A 21,403-nucleotide genomic window follows, 5' to 3' on the forward strand; every position below is an offset into this window, starting at 1 on the left:
GCAGTTTTTACCTAAATAATAGTTTGACGGTGCTTTTACAGAAGTCATCGTCTTTTATTGTGTAACGAAACTTGAAGTTCATTGAACTTAGTTTAACTAGTTAGATATTACAGTCTTCCCCCATCTTTTATTGTTCAGCTGATCAGATCAGATTATGACCTGAAACAATTGTTGTTTGTTTCTAAAGACTGTCTTTTAGTTTGATTAAATGCAGTGAAGTAATGCTGAATTATTGTTGAAAGCTTCAAGAAGGATTTTGGTGTAAGGCTAGAGACTGGTTTGGAGAAAAGAAGGATATCATTGTTGTGGCTCGTCTTGACTAAGCTCCCAACTGTAGGAATAGTTTCTTAAACCTGCAAATTATCATTTATGTAAATTAAGCTTAATGGATCAAAGTATGACCAAACAAAGTTTAAAAATTTTCTGTGACGGCTTTTCAACTTGGTAACTCTCCTTGATTTGGCAGAGGGTTCTGCGTAAAATCTGAAGAATAAGTTCACCGGGGAGAAAGTCAAATCATCGTACGTTTGAAGTATAATTTGAAAGTACCGCTCTAGGTCATTATTAATTTAAGCATCAAACAGTCTTTGGCAAGTGAATTTTTATACAGATTGATTTCTGCCTTTTTTGGTTTCTGCTGACCTCGTCGTACCTCGACATCAACCGATATTGGCGTATCTCGGTCTTGGCCGACCTCAGCACATCTCAGCAGTGACCCACCTCAACCTAAATTCTAGCAGCAACACAAACTTAAAGATTACGTGGACTTGCGCCGTCAAGACAAATGGAGGAGAAAGCGGGTTTGATTTAGAGAATTCTGAGACAACTAGGCAATTAACCATACCTGTTATTTACATGGTAAGTATATGCTATCAATTCCCAAGACTTGGAATGAAACAATAAAGAAGCAATTTTGATTTATGAAAGCAAGTCACCATTTCTCGAGAACATTCAAGCCAAACAGCCACCACCTTAGAATAGTATAAAATCAAGAAGCAACAAAATGTTAAAGTAGCATATTTTTTTTACATGACATCGCATAACAAATTTAAGACATCTGAGATGTTCCAAGGGAGATTTTCTTGTGGGCTGTTAATTTTTTCTCCTAATGTACTAATGTGCCATCTTCTATTCTATTGGTTTATGACATCCTTGTATATCTCTGAGAATATGACAACCAGGGCGCCTCCGAGGACAATGGAGAGAGTTAACTTTCCACCAGGAACCAGTGGGGGAAGCCTTGGAGATTGTGAGGCATCTAAATATCTCTCTGACCAAGCCATCGCAGCTGGAAGAACTCCAAAGAGCACCAAAACTGAAAAAAGAATACTTTAAAGCTAAATCCCAAGTCCACAACTCACTGGATACCAGTCAATAAAGTGGATATTCTTGAGAAATAAAATGTGAGTGCGTCAATGGCCACTAAAATTAACAAGCCTAATAAGTCTAACAATTTACTGTTTGAAGGCAAACAGTCATTGTTATAAAATAGATGGCATAAATAGGTTTGCAGATGTGTTATATTAACGAGTATATAGTAAAAACAATGTGATATCACTGGAAGGAAACAATCTGCAACCTACTGTTCTGTTTAAACAACTCCAGCTAACCACTTTTTATTATACATTCAAACATCAAAATAATCTAGGTCATAAACTTTGAGTAAATTCTTGTTCACCAGATATGTTCTTACTGAAATTGTATGCCATATACCTTCCTTGCTTTGACTAAGCCTATATAATCTCCAAAAAAATTCTATAACCTCTTGCAGCCTTCACAGCTCGAATTTAACCGATCAAACAACAACATATCATGTGCAGAATGAATAAAATAAAAGGACTTCACTCAAATTTAATAAAAAGAAAAACTGCTTAAACAAAATAGAAAATTGCAGTAGTGAATTATATATAATAGATAGAGTTTAAAGAGAGGACTTTACACCTACTATGGATTTTAGTGTTGGGAGTCAAAAATTGCAAATTTGAACCATTGGATGCATTCTACAAGGCCTAAAATGACTGCATAAAAATTCACATGTCGACTTTGGGACGACGTAACACAAAGGCCCTAATGATCTGGATCTGCATCAGGGTATGTATGTATTTTTGTGCGTGTGTGTACATATACATGCATGTGTCTGGTCAGCCTCAAATAAATTAGGCCATTTGGCGATTGGGTTCAGCTCCAAGCAGGGAGATGGTGGTGAGAAAAACAAAATTTTAACATTCTAATTGAGTTCCAAATTTACATGCAATACTCTGAATGCTTGATTTACATTTGGAGTTTAGATAGTAAAAATATAGCTGATGAAATATATTTAAGTAGATAAAGATAGTTGGATTTTAACATTGTGTCAATCTGCTAGTTCACGCCTACCTTCTGCATGGAATATAGAAAAAAATAATTTAGCACGGAAAGTTACCTCCATAAGTTCCAGCAAAATCCAAGGCTTTGAAAAATATCTCTGGATCAAGCAATGATAATACCAGAGGTGGTAGTAAAGTCAGCAGATATGGTAAAGGTTTGCTCTGGCCACTTGGCAGTTTAAGCACTGCAAATCTCTCACAGAAGAAAAGGAAAGAAAATATAAATAAAAAATAAGGTACAAAGATGGTAAGCTTAGTACACGCTTGCTGATTAGACATGTGCATGGCATGTACAAATTGTTATCATTTTATGTGCACATGTTCAAATGTGATATAACATGTGCTTTTCTATAACATCATATTATCCAAGTTAAATGATGAAATAAAGTTCAGATGGAGAAACTACTTACAATCAGAAACAAAGTCTGAAAGTCCTAGAACGAATCCAATATATGATGTGGCTATTGCAAGAAATGAGAATGCCTCAACAATTGGCTGCACGATATTACATGAAAAGCAAGACTGATTCATCACATTATTCCTCTTCCATATCAGTCACCTGATTAGAGCATGACCAGGTAATACTCTAGGACAAGTACAGCCAAACTTACTCCAACGATTCCATTGTTGGATCGTAGCAGCTCTAATGGGTCACTGACATCACTGCTGCTTGTATTCAGATTTGGTATAGTTCCAAGAATAACAGCATCCCAAATAAGAAACAAAACAAGGGGAACAGCAGTGCCAAAGACAATTGCAGTCCTGCAATATCATACAGAGAGTACATGTTCTGGATAGATTTAGGAATGCTATGAGTGCAAGATGATACTATGCAATCGGTATTGAACTACAACCTTCTCGATGTTTGGATTTTTATTACCCAATATGCTGCAAGGAAATCTGCTAACCGGTATAAACAGCATGGTCAAAGATATAACATCTTTTGCACCTCAAAATGAAAGACTCATACATGTTATTGGTAAGTATGTATTATAAACCCAGTCACATGCACTGCAACATGTACACATGCAAAATGTCATATATTGTAGATAAATAGCATCAATATAACTAATACACTCTGGCAATTGGGATTTAATCAAATGGAATGGAAAAGGCTAAAAGATGTTCTCATCATTTTACCAGTGCATCATATGCATCCAAAATGCAAGATCAACTGATTATGCACTGGATAAATGACCAAAATTCTCCTTGCCTTTTCTATTCCATGCGAATAAAATGAAGTAAGATTAGTGGTCACTTCACTGTCAAAAGCATTCTACGTGCACCAACACACCCATGTGTGTGTAAATGTGCCTAAATTAGTCATACCAGACATTTATTTAAAATTGTTGGTAGTGGAGCCAACAACTTTTTGACCATGGACATGCATAAGGATTGGTGTTGCCGAGGTAGTTCCTCTGTAGAAGGATGAGCCACAAGCCATTAATTTGTTGGCACCAAGGTTCGCCGTCTCGGTACCAAACCCCGTACTCGTGCCACACTAGCACAATGTCGGTACGGTACGGTGCAAAGTTTTTTGGCGTACCGAGTATTGGTATGTCATTCATACCGGATACCGGTATCGAACCGGTACAGTACGATGTGCTTTGTACCGCCCAGTTCGGGCTAGTACGGTACGACACGCTTTGTACCGTCCGGTTCGAGCCTGTACGGCATACCATGGTTAGCACCAACTCTTGAGTTTAGGCATCAATCAGCATGCACATCTATGGCCAAAAAATTGTTAGCATCATTATCATGCCCCTCATCCCCCACCACCACAAATGTATGGGTAAAAATGTATGCATATGCTACACACAATACACACATAAATACATCACACTGAAATATGCAGGTAAATATGTACCGGAAGCCTAACATGTGCAATGTACATTGCGGAACAAGGAGAGAGAATATTTGACCAATGATTGTAATCCTATCAAGTAGTAGTGCCTGAAGATTTATTTGTCAATTAATAAACCCCAAATTTTAGTTATTTTGTACATCTTGTTTTTCTATCCATCTGTATCTATATGCACGCGCGCGCGCACACACACACACATATATATATATGGAGAGAGAGAGAGAGAGATGTATAACAAACAAGTAGGGTATTTGATGCAGCCTCAACTTGGCTGATGGCATTATGTATAGGGTAAATGTAATATAGAAAGGCCAAGCTAAGGTGTCCAGTCCTGTGAACAGCACAAAGACAAACCAAAAAGGCCATGCTGTGTTGTGTACCTAGTACAATAAATAGATGAGCAAATGTAATTACAAAGACAAGAATTAAGGTTACAAAAAAATTAAATTGGTCAAGGTTGTTAGACTAATGACTCTCGGGTTTGGTTGCACTTAGAGTTCTAAAGGCATCAATTCTGAAAGTTGGAAGCTTGCTCAGCCCAATGGTCAAAGCAGGGGCGGCCCAATACATTTGGGAGCCTAAGGCGAATCCAATAAATGAGGCCTTTTTTTTAATAATAAATTTTTTAATAAATATAAAATACTTAAAAAATGATATGAAAATAGATAGCTATTAAGTACACTATTTCAACGAAGATGCATGAATCTAACAAAAACAGATAAGAAACCTTTTTAATTTAATATAATTCTTCAATGGGAGCACAGAAAAATAATTACCCTAAAAGAAGGGCCATGAAACTGATTAAATAACTGAGATAATGCTTGACAATACTGTTTACCCCGTCAAGCAAGAGCAGAATAGGAAAAGGTCATCCCATGGCACTTCATGGCCAAGGTAAAAAAAAGAATTTGTCCAGAAAGGGGCCTCCCTATAAAAGAAAGTAGGGGCATTATGGGAAATTCACTCCATCTAATTAATAAAAGTCCCATCCCACCATCTCCCCTTCAAGTGAGTACCCAAGCAGCGACTGCAACATCACACAGCAGCCATTGAACCCCCTCCCTCCTTTTCTCTCTGTACCACCCAAGAGGGAAGAGGGAAGAAGAAACCGAGAGGAGAAAATTAAAAGAATCTCCACCCTCCAAGAAGTCCATTTCCAATCCCCCTTTCTTCCTGATGGCCCGGCTGGGTCAGGAGTAATGTGAGGGAAGGAAAACCAAGACCAAAACCAAAAAAGAGAAGGGATGAAAGATGAGAGTGGCTTCAGGCGTGTATCAAGCCAACCAAATCCCTTTCTTCCTGATGGCCCACTGCCCTGGCCAGCGCCCAGCTACGACTCTAGCTATTGGAGACGGATGGAAAAGGCAGAAGGCTACAGATTAAATAATAAAAAAAAAACTATGCAGTGGGGACCGTGGGATGGGGGCCTTAGGCGACCGCCTAAGTCGCCTAAGGCCCGAGCCGGCCCTGGGTCAAAGTTCTTTATGGTCAGATCACAGATGACCGTATAGTCTTTTTATGGTTGCTTTCTTTAATGACATAATTTGGAGGTAAAATATCTCCGAACTTCAATGAGCTTCCATACATCAAAATGGTACTACATAATAAAACCTGCAAACCAGGTGGAGAGAAATAACTTTTGATCATTTCGATGGATAATGTAGTGAAATTTTCTTTAGAAGATGCATGTATTTAAATTCAAACCCCAGTTGCAGGTTAGGTCCAGATGGCCTTTCTGAACCGTATGCTACAAAAATAAGAATAATGAGGCAGGCTATTCAAGTTGGTATTTGGTATCTGATGTGGTTAACGAACTTAAAACACAATTTCTGCTAAACTCTTATTAGATAAGTTTTCAGGCAGAACAACCATTTGCTGTTTTAAGCTGTGGCTGGAACTTACGAGGACATATTATCTCGAGGTCTTGAGATGACCAGAAACTAGAAGGTAGTTTCAATGTTTCACGTTACATGAAATGAGGGGCTTAAAGCTTGGAAGCCAATTCCGAAGTTACAACCAGATATGTGGAGTGCCTTCTGGGTTTACATCTGTTTTTGAAGCCTCTTAGCCATGTAATTCTATTTCAGCATGACCTTATGCTTTTTCCAGTATAGTTTTTTAATTACATCTCTTTTCTTTAAGATGCAATTTACAAATATTGAGATTGAAGTTCTAACAGTACATCACCACATTATATAACAAAATCCTATTGTGCGGCACATTGTCCATTTTGGAATGCATCCCCTTTTCTAGTAATTGTCTTCACGTGCTTTATCCTTCATCCAAGTAATGTTTGTTATTCACAAGGTTTGATGTTAAAACTCCTTTTTGGATTTTAAGTGCCTTTTTACAATCCTTACGCCACATAATCCAAAAATAATAATATTAGCTTGGACTTGAATTTATAGATCATGAACCTTAACAGATCATATAGTAATTAATCACAATGAGAAAAGCATTCAATGTCATTTGTCAGCAACTACAAAGTGCATCCAAAATTGGAAGTTGCCAAACAAAATTGCAGCTACTCAGTACAAATAATAACTTCACAAAGAAGAATTCTCACCTCACTTTTGACAAGTTCCCCTCAAGATTTGTACAAAGAACTGGAACTACATTCTGAAAGGTAGCAAATGGACAGAGTTACTTGCATTCAATTTTCAATTATAAGTGTTATGTTGGGGTTACCTGGTAAACAAAAGCAAGTGCAATTATCGGTATACTTTGTGGGATGGCCTCAAAATGGGCCTGAAGGAGAGAATTCCATTGCAGCTCTCCGCTTGCCACTCCCTAAAATATTGTCTAAGCCTATCAGTATAGAGCATGCTTATTATTCATTCCGGAGGAATATGGAATATTATGACGAAAATGTGTTTGCAACATGTTAACAATCTTTACCAAAAAAACATTTTAACAATTTTGAAGTGCTGAAGTTGTATACTCATGTATATAAACAACCAGTCTGCGACATAAGAAGGGTGAACTTTGGAATCAAATGGAAAGCTGATAAAATCCAGAACAAGTTCTATCATATAACTGCTGTGGGACAAGGGCACGTTAGTCAAGAATGAGTCACCATATTTGGCTTGACAATTTGTATGTGCTGCGCAATATTACTCAATTGTTAAGCATGACCACTCCTGCTAGTTTTGAGTATCATAACAAGCCAGGCTGATCCATGGCTAGCCCCTAGTGAGATCCATGCACCTTTCTTCTGGGCTAGTTCTACATGAGTATGGAAACATGTGAAAGATAAGAAACTGCAAATGATATGCTTCTAAAATTGTTGGATGGATAAGATCAACATTACAAGTCTTGAGACAAAGATGGTTGATTTTTTATGACAAACATGTTTTGTAAAAAAAATTGACATTTCATATCACCTATGGTTCAACTTTTTGACGAAATTGTTGATTTTCCACTAAGATTCATAATTGAATATGTCAGTATTAATGTAGTTTTTCAAAATTAAAGTCACATGTGGTGCATGAAGCTATCAGTATTAGCAAAGCAAAGTTAAGATGCTTTGGCTCACAGAAGCATATGTAGCTATCAAACATGAGTAAATGTTTTAAACAAAGACAATCCTTAATGACATCAAAGATAGTTTAGCTTAGGCTTTTTTTTCTTAATGGTAATTGACACCAATTCTCAACATGATGGCACATTGAAGATGGTAGGTATGGTGGATGACACCTCTTGAAACAAAAGTGGCATTGCATAACACATAAGGTTCTAATTTGACAAACACCACAGTCATATAGCTTCAAAATTTTATTTTAAAAAAATGATACCAATGGATATAAAGATTTCAGAAAAAGATATTTATTCTTATGAGAGAGTTACCACAAGAAATGTGAAAGACACGATAATACCGAATACCAAACATCCGTTAATTGCACCAATAACTCGCTGGCTGCAGTAACATGTAAGTTCAGAGTCATTGTAGAACTTGAAAGATGAAGAATATATAAACCCCTCCACATAAACAAGCTCATATCTATTCAAGAAAAGAGCTAGAAAGGATGGATGTGTGATAAAACTAGAAACAATAAATTAAGAAATGAATATGTTAGGAGGAGCTAGAGGAGTTGCACAAATTAAGAACAACATAATGAAAAATCAATTAAGATGGTAAGAACGGGTATAATGAAGATTTGAAAAGGCTACAATAGAAAAGGTGTTTTAATTCGTGTTGAAGGTTGTGAGAAAAAGAAGGGAATGTCTGAGATAATAAGGATGGAGATTGCGAGAAGGGCATACAGAAACTAGGAATAACACCAGAGTTAGCCATAAATAAGAACACTTGGCAAATAAGGATCCACAAAATGGACCCTAAATAGTTGGGCAAAAAAGGATGGATGGTTATGGTTAAAGTTCTCTGTCTCAGTACCAGACCTCATATCGGTACCATGCTAGTACAATGTTGGTACGCCCGATACTGAGGTCAGTTCAGCATACTGGGACTTCGTATCAACCATGGTCTGCCGTACCGGTCCGTACCGGCCAGTATGTACCGGTCCAGCCTGGGATTGGTATCGGATCAGCGTGGAATCCGGTACTGGTAGCTTATCATTAGAGAACCGGTATGGAACAGGTATGGACCGGTACGAGACCGGTCCGGGCCGCCACCGGTACGCCGACCAGTACCGGTACGGCAGATCTTGGACTATCAACTCTCAGTTTGGTAACCATACAATAGAGTACACCTGGTATGAGGCAGTATGCACCAGTATGGTGAACCTCAGTCATAGTTACATTTAATTATATATTTTTTAAATATGCATAAGTAAATAACATATATAATGATCAGCAAAAGTAATGTTGATTTCGAGGACTTAAACATCAAATCTCTAGAGGTTACTATTGATATTCATTATAGAATATGAATATAGTTTAGTAAGTCATGTGAGATTGTTATCATATCTCTTGCCAACAGAAGTGGTTTGTTGGTTTGTACCTCACTCCTTAGCATTTGCATTGGGAGAGTTTTCTAATTTGACTTTAAAAAGGTAATGCTCCCCATGTTATTCTTTAAGATATAAAGAAAGGTAGGGGATATTCTCATATTTCCCACAAAATATATAATCATTAAAAGACTGAGAATGCTTAAAACTAGAGCTTATCTTTAGCCTTGACTTCCATGATAGAATCATCCTTGGAAAGGTTGACATCTGTAATGGCTAACTTTCCATAATCCATATTAGTGATACTTACAGTTTTGTCTAGTTGTCTACACGCATAAGCCTAATTGAACATATTAGGAAATAAGAAGACACAGCCACATAACCTTCCAAAGTAGCATATGCCTCCAAAAACCAATGAAAACAAGGTTGCGCTCTCCCATCTGCAAAATATCACCTACCTTCCATCATGAACAGAGAAATAGCTGGAAGTATTAGAATGCAATTGACAACATGCAACTCACGAAGAAAGTGCAAAGAACTATGTTTCATATATTTGGGAAAGGGAAAAACAGGAAAGCGGGATAGACCCAGAACAAGAACTCTGGATAAATACTATGCGTACTTGTATATAACTACAAATGTAATTATCTACTTGCACATGAAGGTGCAATTGTATATACATATGTATGTAGGAATGTTGTAATTGATAATTTCAGTCAAATAAGAAAAAAAAAAAGAAGATCCCGAGCCTGCTCCTCACCCTTCAGTTAGATTCGAGGTTTTAAGTCTCAGGGGAATGGGAGCGTCTCAGCCGTCCCATCCTGTTTCTGTGAGAAAATGAGATTGGGATGGGGTCGAGACTCTGAAACTCATTCGTGAGGGGAAAGAAGAAAAAAGAAAAGAAAAAAAGGAAGGAAAGATGAAGAAAAAGGTGAAAAGAAAGCAGAAGAAAAAGGAAGGAAAGAAAGTAAGGGACAAGAAGAGGAATGAAAGGAAGGAAAGAAGGAAGAAAGGAAAGAGAAAGAAGAAAAAGGAAAGAAAGAAGCATAGGAGGGGATAAGAAAAAGAAAGAAGAAGAAAAAGAAAAGAAAGGAAGGTAAGGAAAAAGGGAGGAAAGAAAGAAGAAAGTAAAGAAAAAAGAACAAGAAAGAAAGAAAGAAAGGAGAGGATGGGAAAGAAGAAGGGGAAAGAGATGGAGGGTACCTGAGACTACCACCAGGACAAGGTGGGACTGGGGCATCCCGTTCCATGGAGAAACTGAGACACTCCCCATCCCATGGGATTTAAAACCTTGGCTAGATCCACTAAATGCATATTTGTGATGCCAATTACCTTGCTCTCTTACAAAACCAATGTTGAATATATACAAAATCTCTCCCTAAATAAATAAATAAATGAAAGAATCACACTCCCACATGTTGGCAATATAACAACTAACACATTGCCCCATAGCCCTTCTTGCCCTGACAATTAGTGCTCAACTTACACTAGATGCCCCTTTCTTGTTGCAAAGGAGAAGGCTTGAGGATGAACAAACATAGTAGGATTATGGTGGTGGATGCAACATAAGTTGGATATGGTATTAGCAGTTGCAATCACAACACCAAGCATGCAAAGAGGTGGTCAAGGTGGTGGTTGTGGTTGTGATGTCTTTTTGTGAGATGAATGGCCAAGGAGAGTGATTTTCAAGCAATTATCTCCTGAAAACAAGTCTTAGCATGCTCCATCAACTATTCAAGTTTTTGTTTGTGGAATTTAAACTCTAATCCTATTGGTTACCCCCTCCCCCCACTCACTAGAAAAAAGAGAAAACAGATACATGCACTAGACATGTATATCCATAAATATAAATATATGAAATACAGAAAGACAAATATACACATATCACACCATAGCATATAAGCTTTAATCCATTTGTTTTGAGTTTGACTAAATCATTTCTTTGACATGTATCTTCATTCTTCACGATAAGCTTTCCCAATATCTTTTTGAAAATTTTTCACTGTTTTACTTTGTCCAGGCTTTTTCTTTCCCAATTTCATGATACAAATCCGAGACTCTTTCCATAAAACACAAGCTAGATGGAAAAAAAAATGAAGGTTTCATATTAGAAACAAAGAAGCTCAAACTCATATAGAGTTGAGCTAGAATTATATCAGGAGAGTTTAGCTAAAATTCTTCTGATGCAAAATACATGATGATGATGAGCATGCAAACAAGAACCAACAATAAGGAAATTGAAAGATATCTAGCTAATGTAAAGATACATGGCTTGAATGAGCATGTTTACATTGATCCTACAAGTCCATACAACTGAGTTAACTTCTAGTCCTTTATGGGCCATGATGTGATAATCTAAGGTTGTATTTGGCATCACTTCTAGTTCTCAGTTTTTAGTTTTCATGAAAACTAAACCAGTTTCTATTTTTTTTTCCTTTCTTAAAAATAAAAAGTCAAAACTTGTTTGATAGTCACTTGGGTTGCATTTGGCAGCCGCAGCGGATGGCAGTGGCCGGTAGTGGGAGTGGCCAGCAGGCAGTGGACAGCAGCAGGGGCCCTCAAGGGTGGTGGTGGCAGTAGTGATTGAGGGGCGATGGTGACCATAGGTTGTTTTGGTTTCAAAAAAGAAAATTGAAAACCAGATTTTTTTAGTTTCCATAATTTCCAGAAACTGAGAAAGGGTTTTTAAAAAATTAAAAAAAGAAATTGGGTTACCAATGTAATTTCTGCCTTGGTTTCTACGTTTTGAAAACAAAACCTGAAAACTGGAAACAGGCAGTGATGCCAAATGGGATCTAAATGAGTTCATAAAAGTCCACAAACTTGCAGTTTTGATGAATGCATGGGAACAAGCAGACGGTATAAAACTAAAGCCACAAGAAACATGCCATCTATCCAAAATAAAATTTAGTTAAGGTAAATTAGTGAAAGTAGAACACTATTACATCTAACATTCAGAGTTAAGTACAATATCCATAAAGCATAAACTTGATTAACATGGAATATTAAAACTCTCTCTTTCTTTTTATGATGCTGACGAGAAAAAATAGAAGTTGAGGTTCATACAATGGAATACCAAAGGAATTTGTCAAAATCTCTGAAGAACGGGCCACATAAGCAACAAGAAGAGCATAATGTATAAATATGTACGACAAGCTGCAGGCAGATGAACAATGATGTCAACACCTTGAAAAAAATGCTGAAGCAAATTATCCAGCTGAAAGATTAGAAAAATTTTGGCCAAAGATAGAGGTGATGCAGTGGATTCAAAGCAGCTGTGATGTCTCAATTTGAAATATGTGTGACAATGCAAATCTAAGTTCACAAAATAAATCCAGCTAAGGAAAAGATTATCCAAAAATTAAGCTTTAGCTACTGTACCATTACTTCCCTTTCCTTCCAATTCTCTCAAAATCAGTGGAGTATGAATGTATTTCGAGGACAAGAAGCACATCAATGTAAGGTTTTCTTCCTAGACTCCAAGGCCTTGTAACTACATCATAGCATTTTTATTTTTCAAAATTTTGTGGCTAATTTTTTCAGCCTATGCCAGTTCATAGAAGCACAAACGAATCCACAATGTTTAGGTATAATGTGTACTTAGTTGCTACTAAATTTGCCTGAGTACCTTCTTTAAATCGTTTTTACAGATTTAACAAAGAAATGCTTGCCAGTTTGCCCAATTGAGTGCAAAGTATAACATTTATATATGTCTGTATGCACGTAATATGTACAAATGTAACACGAGTATGATCATGTGTGTGTATATATACATGCTTGTGTACGAGTCTATGTAGATATGACTTAATAAATGTTTATGCAGGTAGGGCTATATACTATTCATGGGCCTCATGGGACAAGTATGTACTTACAACAGAGAATACCTTGTCCTTCCTATGATACCTAAACAACTAATACTAAAACATCATTATCTGTGAACCTCTTTTATGAAAATTAGGGATGGACCCGTTTTCATAAAACTTGTTTTTTCAAGTTTTAATTAACCAATTTAGGTGGCATGTGTTTTGTGGAAAAGTATCAAACAACCATCTAAATGAAACTCATTTATTTTGAATTTTACATAGAACTGTTTTAGTAAAACTTGTTAACAAAGAGCCCTGAAGAAAAACAGCAAAACATTTTATGATTCAACCAAATTAGCAAAAGTCCCCCATCTCTCATAAGTGCATAGGGATCAAAGGAATGATATTTTTTTATTAGCTTATCTCTTGTGCTATATATAAACCTCTAATATCCACCCTGCGCCTTGTATATGTGTAGCTAATGAAAGAATGTCAGACATTGTAAAATATGACCTGAACTATATAAAAGTGATCCATGGTATGTAGACTACCACCTTTTAGACTCATACTGAGGCATGCATAAACAATGTGGCAAGGAGATGTGACAGGTTGAAAAATGTCAGACCTAGACCATTTATAGAGTAGAGGTATGAGTGAGTTGATGGTAAAGTGGCAATCAAAATTTGAGAAGTTGGTTAGATCATGGAACAGAGGATTGTTGACAACTCTGGGACATTTTGGTGTTGTCCAAAAAGGTGGAGCGAGAATGGAGATTGTCACCCATAAGAGAGAAATGGTCAAATATGGATAACCTCAAATGTAATAGCAGCCATGGCATAATACTCTACTTGTTCACTAGAACATATAACAATTTAAGATCTAGGGGACTAAGATGTTTAGTAAGATTAAACATTCATTCAAGATAATTTTTGTACCATAATGAACAAACCTTGTCCTACAATACATATCCAGTTTTCTTATTTAATCTATGGTTATTGTCAGCAAGTTTCATTACAGGCATTTTCGTGCAAACAAAATTTTTCAACATTCATCAAACAGAATGGTCTTCCTTCTAGTGAATTATGACACAAGGATTCAGATTTAGAATTGACAATCTCAGCACAATATGTTGCAATCTGTGAACTTACCAAGCAGTTTGAACTCCAAGTTTTCCAAGCGTTCTCGTGGCCATTGACACCTGAATTATCACCAAAGCCAGCAAATGATCGCTGTATTAGTCATGATAGACTATCCAGTGCAGGTACCTGCATTCTATTCTTGCCACAACACATCTATATGCCCATGAATCTGAGTTGCAATTCAAGCGATGTCATGTAATAGATGATTTCCCATCCAAGGATTTACGTATATGCCATTGTGAAATAGATATGGATCTGAACATGCTAAGAGTCAGATACTTCCATGTTTCATTAACAACAAGGAACTATATTCATTGTGGTGAAACCCTAGATGACTCAAACTAAAAAATCATCTTTGCAATTAAGTAACTGGCAATATCTTCCGTTTCATAATCTGAACATTAGCAACAACATATGCCCATTCATTTATAGTTGAGAGGTAAACAGCATGGTTCTAACAAGCATTTAGGGCTTAACATAAAGAGAAAGACTGTTGACCATCAACCCTAGACGAAAGTAAAAGAAGGACTATACCAAAAGAATATAGGAAAGCAAATATGTAAGAACACCATGGACACTTAACATATACCTTGAGTATACATGGAGTACACAGTTACAAGTTGAAAGATCCATTTACTTCATAGTTGGTATATTAATACTAAGTTGGCTATTATTTGATATATTATTGTTCCTCATATTAGTATTCTCACTAATATGACCATTGCATAAAGTTTGATAGCATGTTGCATCTTTATAATTAAATGATTAATTGGAATTTTCTTTCTTATTGATTTGTATCTCTGACACGAAGAGCTCCATATACCAAACCTTGCGATCCTCCCCTTCATCTAAACTCTTTCCAGGTCTAGAGAAACACTGGGGGGATGCACCTTGGTTGCATAAGCTTATGTTGCAATATATTAGATAAATCAATTTAGCCACCCACTAGCTTTTCAGGTTCTACGACAGGCCCATCTCTTGAATATTAAAGTTGGGTTCATAATAATTAAATTCTGTGCAAAGCATCCATAGGTCTTTCGCAGCCCAGCGTCGTGTCTAATAGCCAATCTACAGCTCCCTTCCCTTGATTTTCCCCCTTACTTTAGTTTTCTTAACCCTGAAATCCCTCTTTCTTTAAATATCCTAATCAGGGATAGAGCTGGGTGCTGTTTTCCCCTTCTCTTTCATTAATTGGAGGATTTTTTTGAGTTGAGTAGAAGGTATTTTGATATATGAGATATATGCGAGAGAGAGAGAAGCTGAGAGTATTTTGAAATATAAAAGACAATCTGAAGGGAATATTCCAGAACTCTGTTTTTCTTGCAGGTTTATTGTATAAATAAAATTGCACTAGCAATTAACCATAAACTTGCAAATATTTGAAGGAAAGTCTACACAAACAAATGATTGCTATCAGCAACCTGTCCAAAAACCATAAGATCAATCATATTGAATCATACTGCTTGATTCTGCACTAATATCAAAAAGAAAAAGAAATAAAAGAAAAGGTACTAAAGAACTTAGTTAACAAAAACAACCAGAATTATGAAAATCTGAAGTAATGAAGTATTAAAACAGACAATACTAGCCTTTGGTAGGAGAGATGAGATTTCATATAAAAAGACAATATAGTTACCAATGAGACACCTCCAGAACCAAGCTCACACATTGTATTTACATTTACTTCTGCAATCAACAATCCTGTCACAACCTGCAAATTAGAAGATGGACAAAATATTGGCACAGTTTATTTCAAATACAAATTTAATTGTTTACATAACATGGAGTGCTAAATTACCATTGCTTTCCTGTGAGAAAGTAAAACTACATGGACTGTGATTAAAGCAGAACTACATCAAAATTAATAACAACATCATTGATTCATGTAAAAAGCTGCACCTTTTTAGAAGGTTCTTTGGTGGCATTTCAGTCACCTGTTAAAGGATGGCTCTGATAATTTACCCAATCTATAATGAGCTATTACCATATATATCCAGCAAAGAATGCATGTTATTGCAGAGGCCAGAAATCCAGCTTCTTGTGTGACTGCAGGGATAGCAAGGATACCTGCACCTACCTACAAAATTTAATGGCAATTGAAAAAGCCTATCAAAGAAAATATATATAAATATCTACAAGATAGAGAAAAACAAAGACCACTGATGAATCACTATATGCTTGAAATATGAGTTATTCTTTCAGAAGGGTGAAACACACAAACACACTGTGCGCCTGTATTTTGTATGTAAAAAGGGCATTCTACGCACGAGTCTCCTACTACTGCGGAGGTCTAGGGAGGGTCAAATGTGTGCAGCCTTCCCCCGCGTGTGGATAGGCTTTTTTCGTGTTTTGAACCTGTAACACCCAAGTCACAATAGAGCATGGTTTGCCATACCTCCTGGTACGGGGCATACTGTAATGTACTGGCAGAAAATCGGTAGAAAACACACTTTCAATTCAGTACAAGCTCCATACCATCCGTACCGAGGTGTACCGATATGTATCAAGGTGTACCAAAGTGCATACCAGTCTGTACCAAGATGTACTGAGATGAAAACTGAGAAAAATGGTTGGAGAGCTATTTCTATATAGAGGTATACCGTACTGTACCGAACCGATAAATATCGATACAGTACCTGGTAGCGAGATTGCGGACCTTGCAATGGAGCAATCTTACCGGTACATCAAGGCCTGCTATCTGCCTGTATTTTGTATGTATATCAGTGAAAAATATCTTTCATTTTTAACTGCAAGAATAACCCGTGCATCACATGTTCATGTGTTTAGCATGTGCATGTGCAGAAAATGAAACACTGCACCTCTGCATATCTAGTGTTTGCTGTTCAAGTTATCACATGCAATGTAGAAGATAACATTGGTTCATACAAGTATTGCATTGTATATAATGGATAGTATTTATATGTTTATCAATCAGTGGAATTTTCCCAGAAGTACTCCTCCGTCCAGAATTTAAAAAAAAACAAAGTTTTGAACTATACTATTTGCTAGAGAAGGGAGATTTCATTCATTAGAAGGATGTTTTAGGATTATTGCAACAAAAGGCCCATCCTTATCAAGTTCTAGACTAATGAGCAGTCATGTTATATATATTTAACCTATTAGTGGACTGCTGAAGTATAGAGGCATTTTGGTCCTTTGGCATTACATTGGGGATAGAAAAGCAGAAGAGCAAAGCAAAAATAAATAGGTGCAAATACCTTTTCTTTCTTCTCTTCTTTATTTCTTTGATACTTGTTGCTGCACTTTGATATTATTACATATTATACATGTGTACTGATCTTTTCTCCTCCAGGTATTATTTTCTCTCTTCTAGAAAGCATTTTAATTGCTGCATGTGATGCTCGTGTGTCTGTGTTTGAGAATGTGTAATGTATTGGTGTTAGGCTTCTAGCCTTTAAGGCCTATTTGATCCATGGTGTAAGTCCATGCGTGACCACATGATCTTATAGAAAATTCTTAAGATAAATCACCTTTGGATTATTCCATCCAAAACTTTGAATCTTGTTTAACAAAATCTTAGCACTGGCATGATCTAAAGCTAAGTTCCACCTTTTCCTGTTCTTTATAAATTTGTGTGAGATTCACATCATACATATTCTTGCTTGAAGGCCTTCTCTTCACCTGAGCAGCTATCAAGAGAAAGATGTGCTGATTGGGCATCACAAAGGTAGGAATTTATTAGTGGGTGCACTTCAAGGTTGAAAGTTGCGACTACTTGAGCTCCTACCTCTGCTATTCCTCGTTCTCTTTCCATAGTCACCCAAGATTCTCAAAAATACGAGAACTAGTTTATTTATTCCAGCAAAATCACATATCCAAAATATGCATTTTTAATACTTTAAAAGGCGCTGTTGAATCAATGGCAAGTACAGAATGCAAAGGCAACTATTGACCCTGTGTGTTTGAGAGTTAAAGTGAAGAAGTACTCAAGTATCCTTTTTAACCAAGAGAGGATGATTAGTGGGATTATGAAGATGCACATATTACAACTTGATTGTGGCATGACATGGAGAAGCAGATTAATCCCATTGCAATGTTTCTGAAGACTTTAACAAAATTTCAAAAGCCTTTAAGATAATGTGACTCTGAAATGCAATCTCAGAAAAGTAATTAAGCTGAATTTTAAAATTCTAGTCCTCCAAATAATTTTTTTTTTTGCCAACCACTACATTTCTTTATTGAGACTATTTGAACAACTGAATTTGTATGAATCACTCAGATATGAAACTCAAAGGAAGTAAAGAGAGGAATACCATGTGGCTGGAGTCTTGACATGGTCACACCTCGATAATCAAAAATGTGCAGGCTCCTATACTTACCACCAGTAAAGTTTCCTTCCCGTATGAGATACTACCTTGAGTACAAATCCAGTCTCATCAAGTATCAATTTTTTTCTCCCAGGTGAGAGATCAGTCTATTTCCCCTGGTATCTCTTTAGTGGTCTTGGTGAAGTGCTCAATGGCCTCGGGCATCATATTGTTCACAAGGGTCATGGTGGAGGCAACTGTGGTGGTGTTGGTCTTAGTGTAGGCTTCAGAGTCTAAGAAAGTGCTGTCTGTTGCCAGAATGCATGTTGCGATTTAAATGGAAACTGGCTTGGGGTCAATAAATCATTGTTGCAAGTTGCAGTTGGTGATTCAGTCTGATGGAACTTCAAATCACCATGCTTCAACGTGAGCCAAGGTAGAAGAGACTGATGAAGCGTAAAATACAGCCAACCAATACTATGATTAGTTGGATTCCGCCAAACCTCGCAGGGGCCAGCAGATTTTATAGTCAAGTAATCTTAGTATGTTTCCTTTTTTTTCTTTTTGTCAGGCTTTCTATTTTCAGTTGGATTTTGCTATGCAAGTGGTTCAAACAAACTTGTTTTGATTGGCTAATAGGATCTTTGTGGAATTTTCTTCCACTGTTTTCCTCTTCTCGTTCCTTGTGCTTCTTCTCTCTCTACAGGATGCAGGTCAGAGAGCCTCACCTCATCATTAAGCTTTAAGTAATTTCAGGGAGTCAGAATTCACCCTTAACCATCTTTTTCTTGGTCTGCTGAATCTGGGGCTTAAAATGGCATTGCTAGTTCCTTAACTATGTTAGATTCTTTGTCTACTAAGGTTGTTGGCATTCATCCTCTCCTAGTTTATCACTGGTCTCTTCAATTTATATTCCCCAATTTTCCTCAAATCTTTCGCATGTTACTAAGACGATTACTATAACACAGCCATAAATAACACATTACAACTATATAATCTTCAGAATAGATTATGTTGTCTAGATCAGCATTTGATATCAGATATCACTGCATATCATTCATCTGTTCATGGATTTGCATGACTAAAACATTTAAATGCAGTTGAATAAGAAATCCTTACCGTCGTGCCGGTCACCAAAAATATTCCACTGGTAACGCTGCCTGATATCCAAAAGAAACCCCTGAAAACGGCCCACCGAGTTTTCTAAAGCTTAAGTAGTTAAAATGAGTTGGAGAGAACAGCGAATACCCGGCTCTCTTTTCATGGTGGCCTGGTTGAGGTTGGAGAAGAGCCTCTCGAACTCTTCAGTGGATTGCCTCCGGGATAAGCATTTGAGGGTTCTGAGAGGAGTCGGGCGGAGGGTACGCGATGGGAATTGGAACTGTGGAGAGGATTCTCTGGTACGAGGAACGGTGGGAGAGGCCACAAGAGGTTTTTTTCTTGAAGGGAAGGAGAATGGGGAAATTAGGGGAGAGGAAGCGGAGATTAAGACCATTTTCCCTTCCCTCTGTTTCTTTCCTCTTCCCTCCGCTTCTCTGAGTTGGGATCAGCAGAGTGCGAGGGAATTGTAGATAGCGTGGATTTAACGGCCTCTTGAGAGCCCATCATATTTGATAACATTGAAGCTGTGGTTGAGGCTGGGCAACGTTTCACAGACTTGAAGCTAGTTTGGGTTCGGCTGCGTTAGGCTAGATGTGAGCCTGGCCCAATCTAATTGATATTTGGAGCAATGTTACCCAAAAAAATCCTTCTCATTCATTGTATTTGTTCTTGCTTTCCGACCCGCTTTAAATTTCTCGGCACTTCTTGCCCAAATCATGTTGCTTGACACCTTAGGCCCTAGTTGACAGAGTTGTTGGTGGTAGAACTTTTGGAAGTAGAGCTTTTTGAAGTAGAGTTTTTATAAAAAAACTATTTATGTGTTTGGTAAACAAACTGAGAAAGTACTTTTTGCTATGACAAAATGATCATAAAGGACATTGCATAGTACTATACAACGAAGAATAATAAAATATAATATATATTAATACATAAATATATGATATAATATAATATTACTTTAATATAATATAATATTATTATAATATATTAATATAATATTATATACTATAGCATAATAATATAACATAATTTGATATTATATAACATAATATATTTATGGTATAATGTAATATAATATTATATTTATAGTATAATACAATAATAAAGATATAAAATATTATATTTATTATAATATTATACTTTTAGGAACTAATCTTTAGAAAAAAATATAGAGGCACACAATTATAATTACAAAAGTGAGATTTTACGATTTTTTTCTTTCCAATGTTTTCCTTGTTTTGTGTTTTTTTCTTTTCTTTTTTTTTGCTTTAATGCTGGTTCATCAACAAACTTCTTCATCTGTAACATTTTCTTGCAAGCTTTGGTAGTAGCAACGAAAATTCAGCTTCCAAAAAGATAAGACCACACATTTTGTAACTTGGATTGCCATGACACTACCATCCTTGCAAAAGATACCAAGTAACCTGAAATAGACTTCGTTGAGTTTATCTCTTCAGCCATATCCATATCCATGCAACCTTCTAGCACAAGATTGCCTTTTCCGCAACATAATCACCTTTTAAAAGTGCCTCTAAGATATAAGATCTGTTTTAACGCTACCCAACGTTCCTTCCTGAGATTTAGGAGAAACTGGCTCATTAAGCCAACGACATATGCGATATCTAGTCTAGTGAGCCCCATAGCATATATGCAGCTTCCAATGGCTGAAGCATATAGGATACTCTTTATTTCATCCTTCTTTTGATTTAAGTGGCTTTGTTTGGCACTCAACTGGAAGTAAGAACAAGTGGAGTTCCAGCTGGCTTCACTTTGTTTATCTTGAACCTCTCAAGAACCTTTTTCAAGATATCTTTTCTGTAACAACTACAACTACTTGGCTTTATAGCCGAAACATATTTTACAGGCCTTTTTGAATCCTTCTGACCAAGGACCGCTGTACCCGGTACCGGTCGGCATACCAGTGGCGGTCCGGATCGGTACGTACCGGCCCCATA

The 21,403-nt window shown here is 36.8% G+C and overlaps 1 protein-coding gene across 2 annotated transcripts; it reads right to left on the bottom strand.

Moving 5' to 3' along the window:
* Positions 1 to 905: 905 nt before the first annotated feature.
* LOC120108598 (tyrosine-specific transport protein-like) lies at positions 906 to 19,919 on the bottom strand. 2 transcript variants are annotated; one of them, XM_039122256.1, is made up of 14 exons: positions 19,596 to 19,919; positions 19,467 to 19,507; positions 16,064 to 16,156; positions 15,716 to 15,790; positions 14,089 to 14,138; positions 12,204 to 12,293; positions 9,521 to 9,577; positions 8,077 to 8,146; positions 6,919 to 7,020; positions 6,797 to 6,849; positions 2,978 to 3,128; positions 2,777 to 2,861; positions 2,423 to 2,551; positions 906 to 1,315 (listed from the first exon to the last, which is right to left on the bottom strand). In XM_039122256.1, the coding sequence occupies exons 1-14, from the start codon at positions 19,840 to 19,842 to the stop codon at positions 1,134 to 1,136; spliced, it is 1,425 nt and encodes a 474-aa protein (XP_038978184.1). In that variant the 5' UTR covers positions 19,843 to 19,919; the 3' UTR covers positions 906 to 1,133. The 2 variants fall into 2 exon arrangements, with proteins under 2 accessions (XP_038978184.1, XP_038978185.1); XM_039122257.1 differs by lacking the exon at positions 16,064 to 16,156 and having other exon boundaries at positions 19,596 to 19,918.
* Between the last annotated feature and the right edge of the window lie 1,484 nt (positions 19,920 to 21,403).

This window comes from Phoenix dactylifera, unplaced genomic scaffold (assembly GCF_009389715.1).
Source record: "Phoenix dactylifera cultivar Barhee BC4 unplaced genomic scaffold, palm_55x_up_171113_PBpolish2nd_filt_p 001418F, whole genome shotgun sequence".
In the NCBI taxonomy this organism is placed as follows: Eukaryota; Viridiplantae; Streptophyta; class Magnoliopsida; order Arecales; family Arecaceae; genus Phoenix; species Phoenix dactylifera.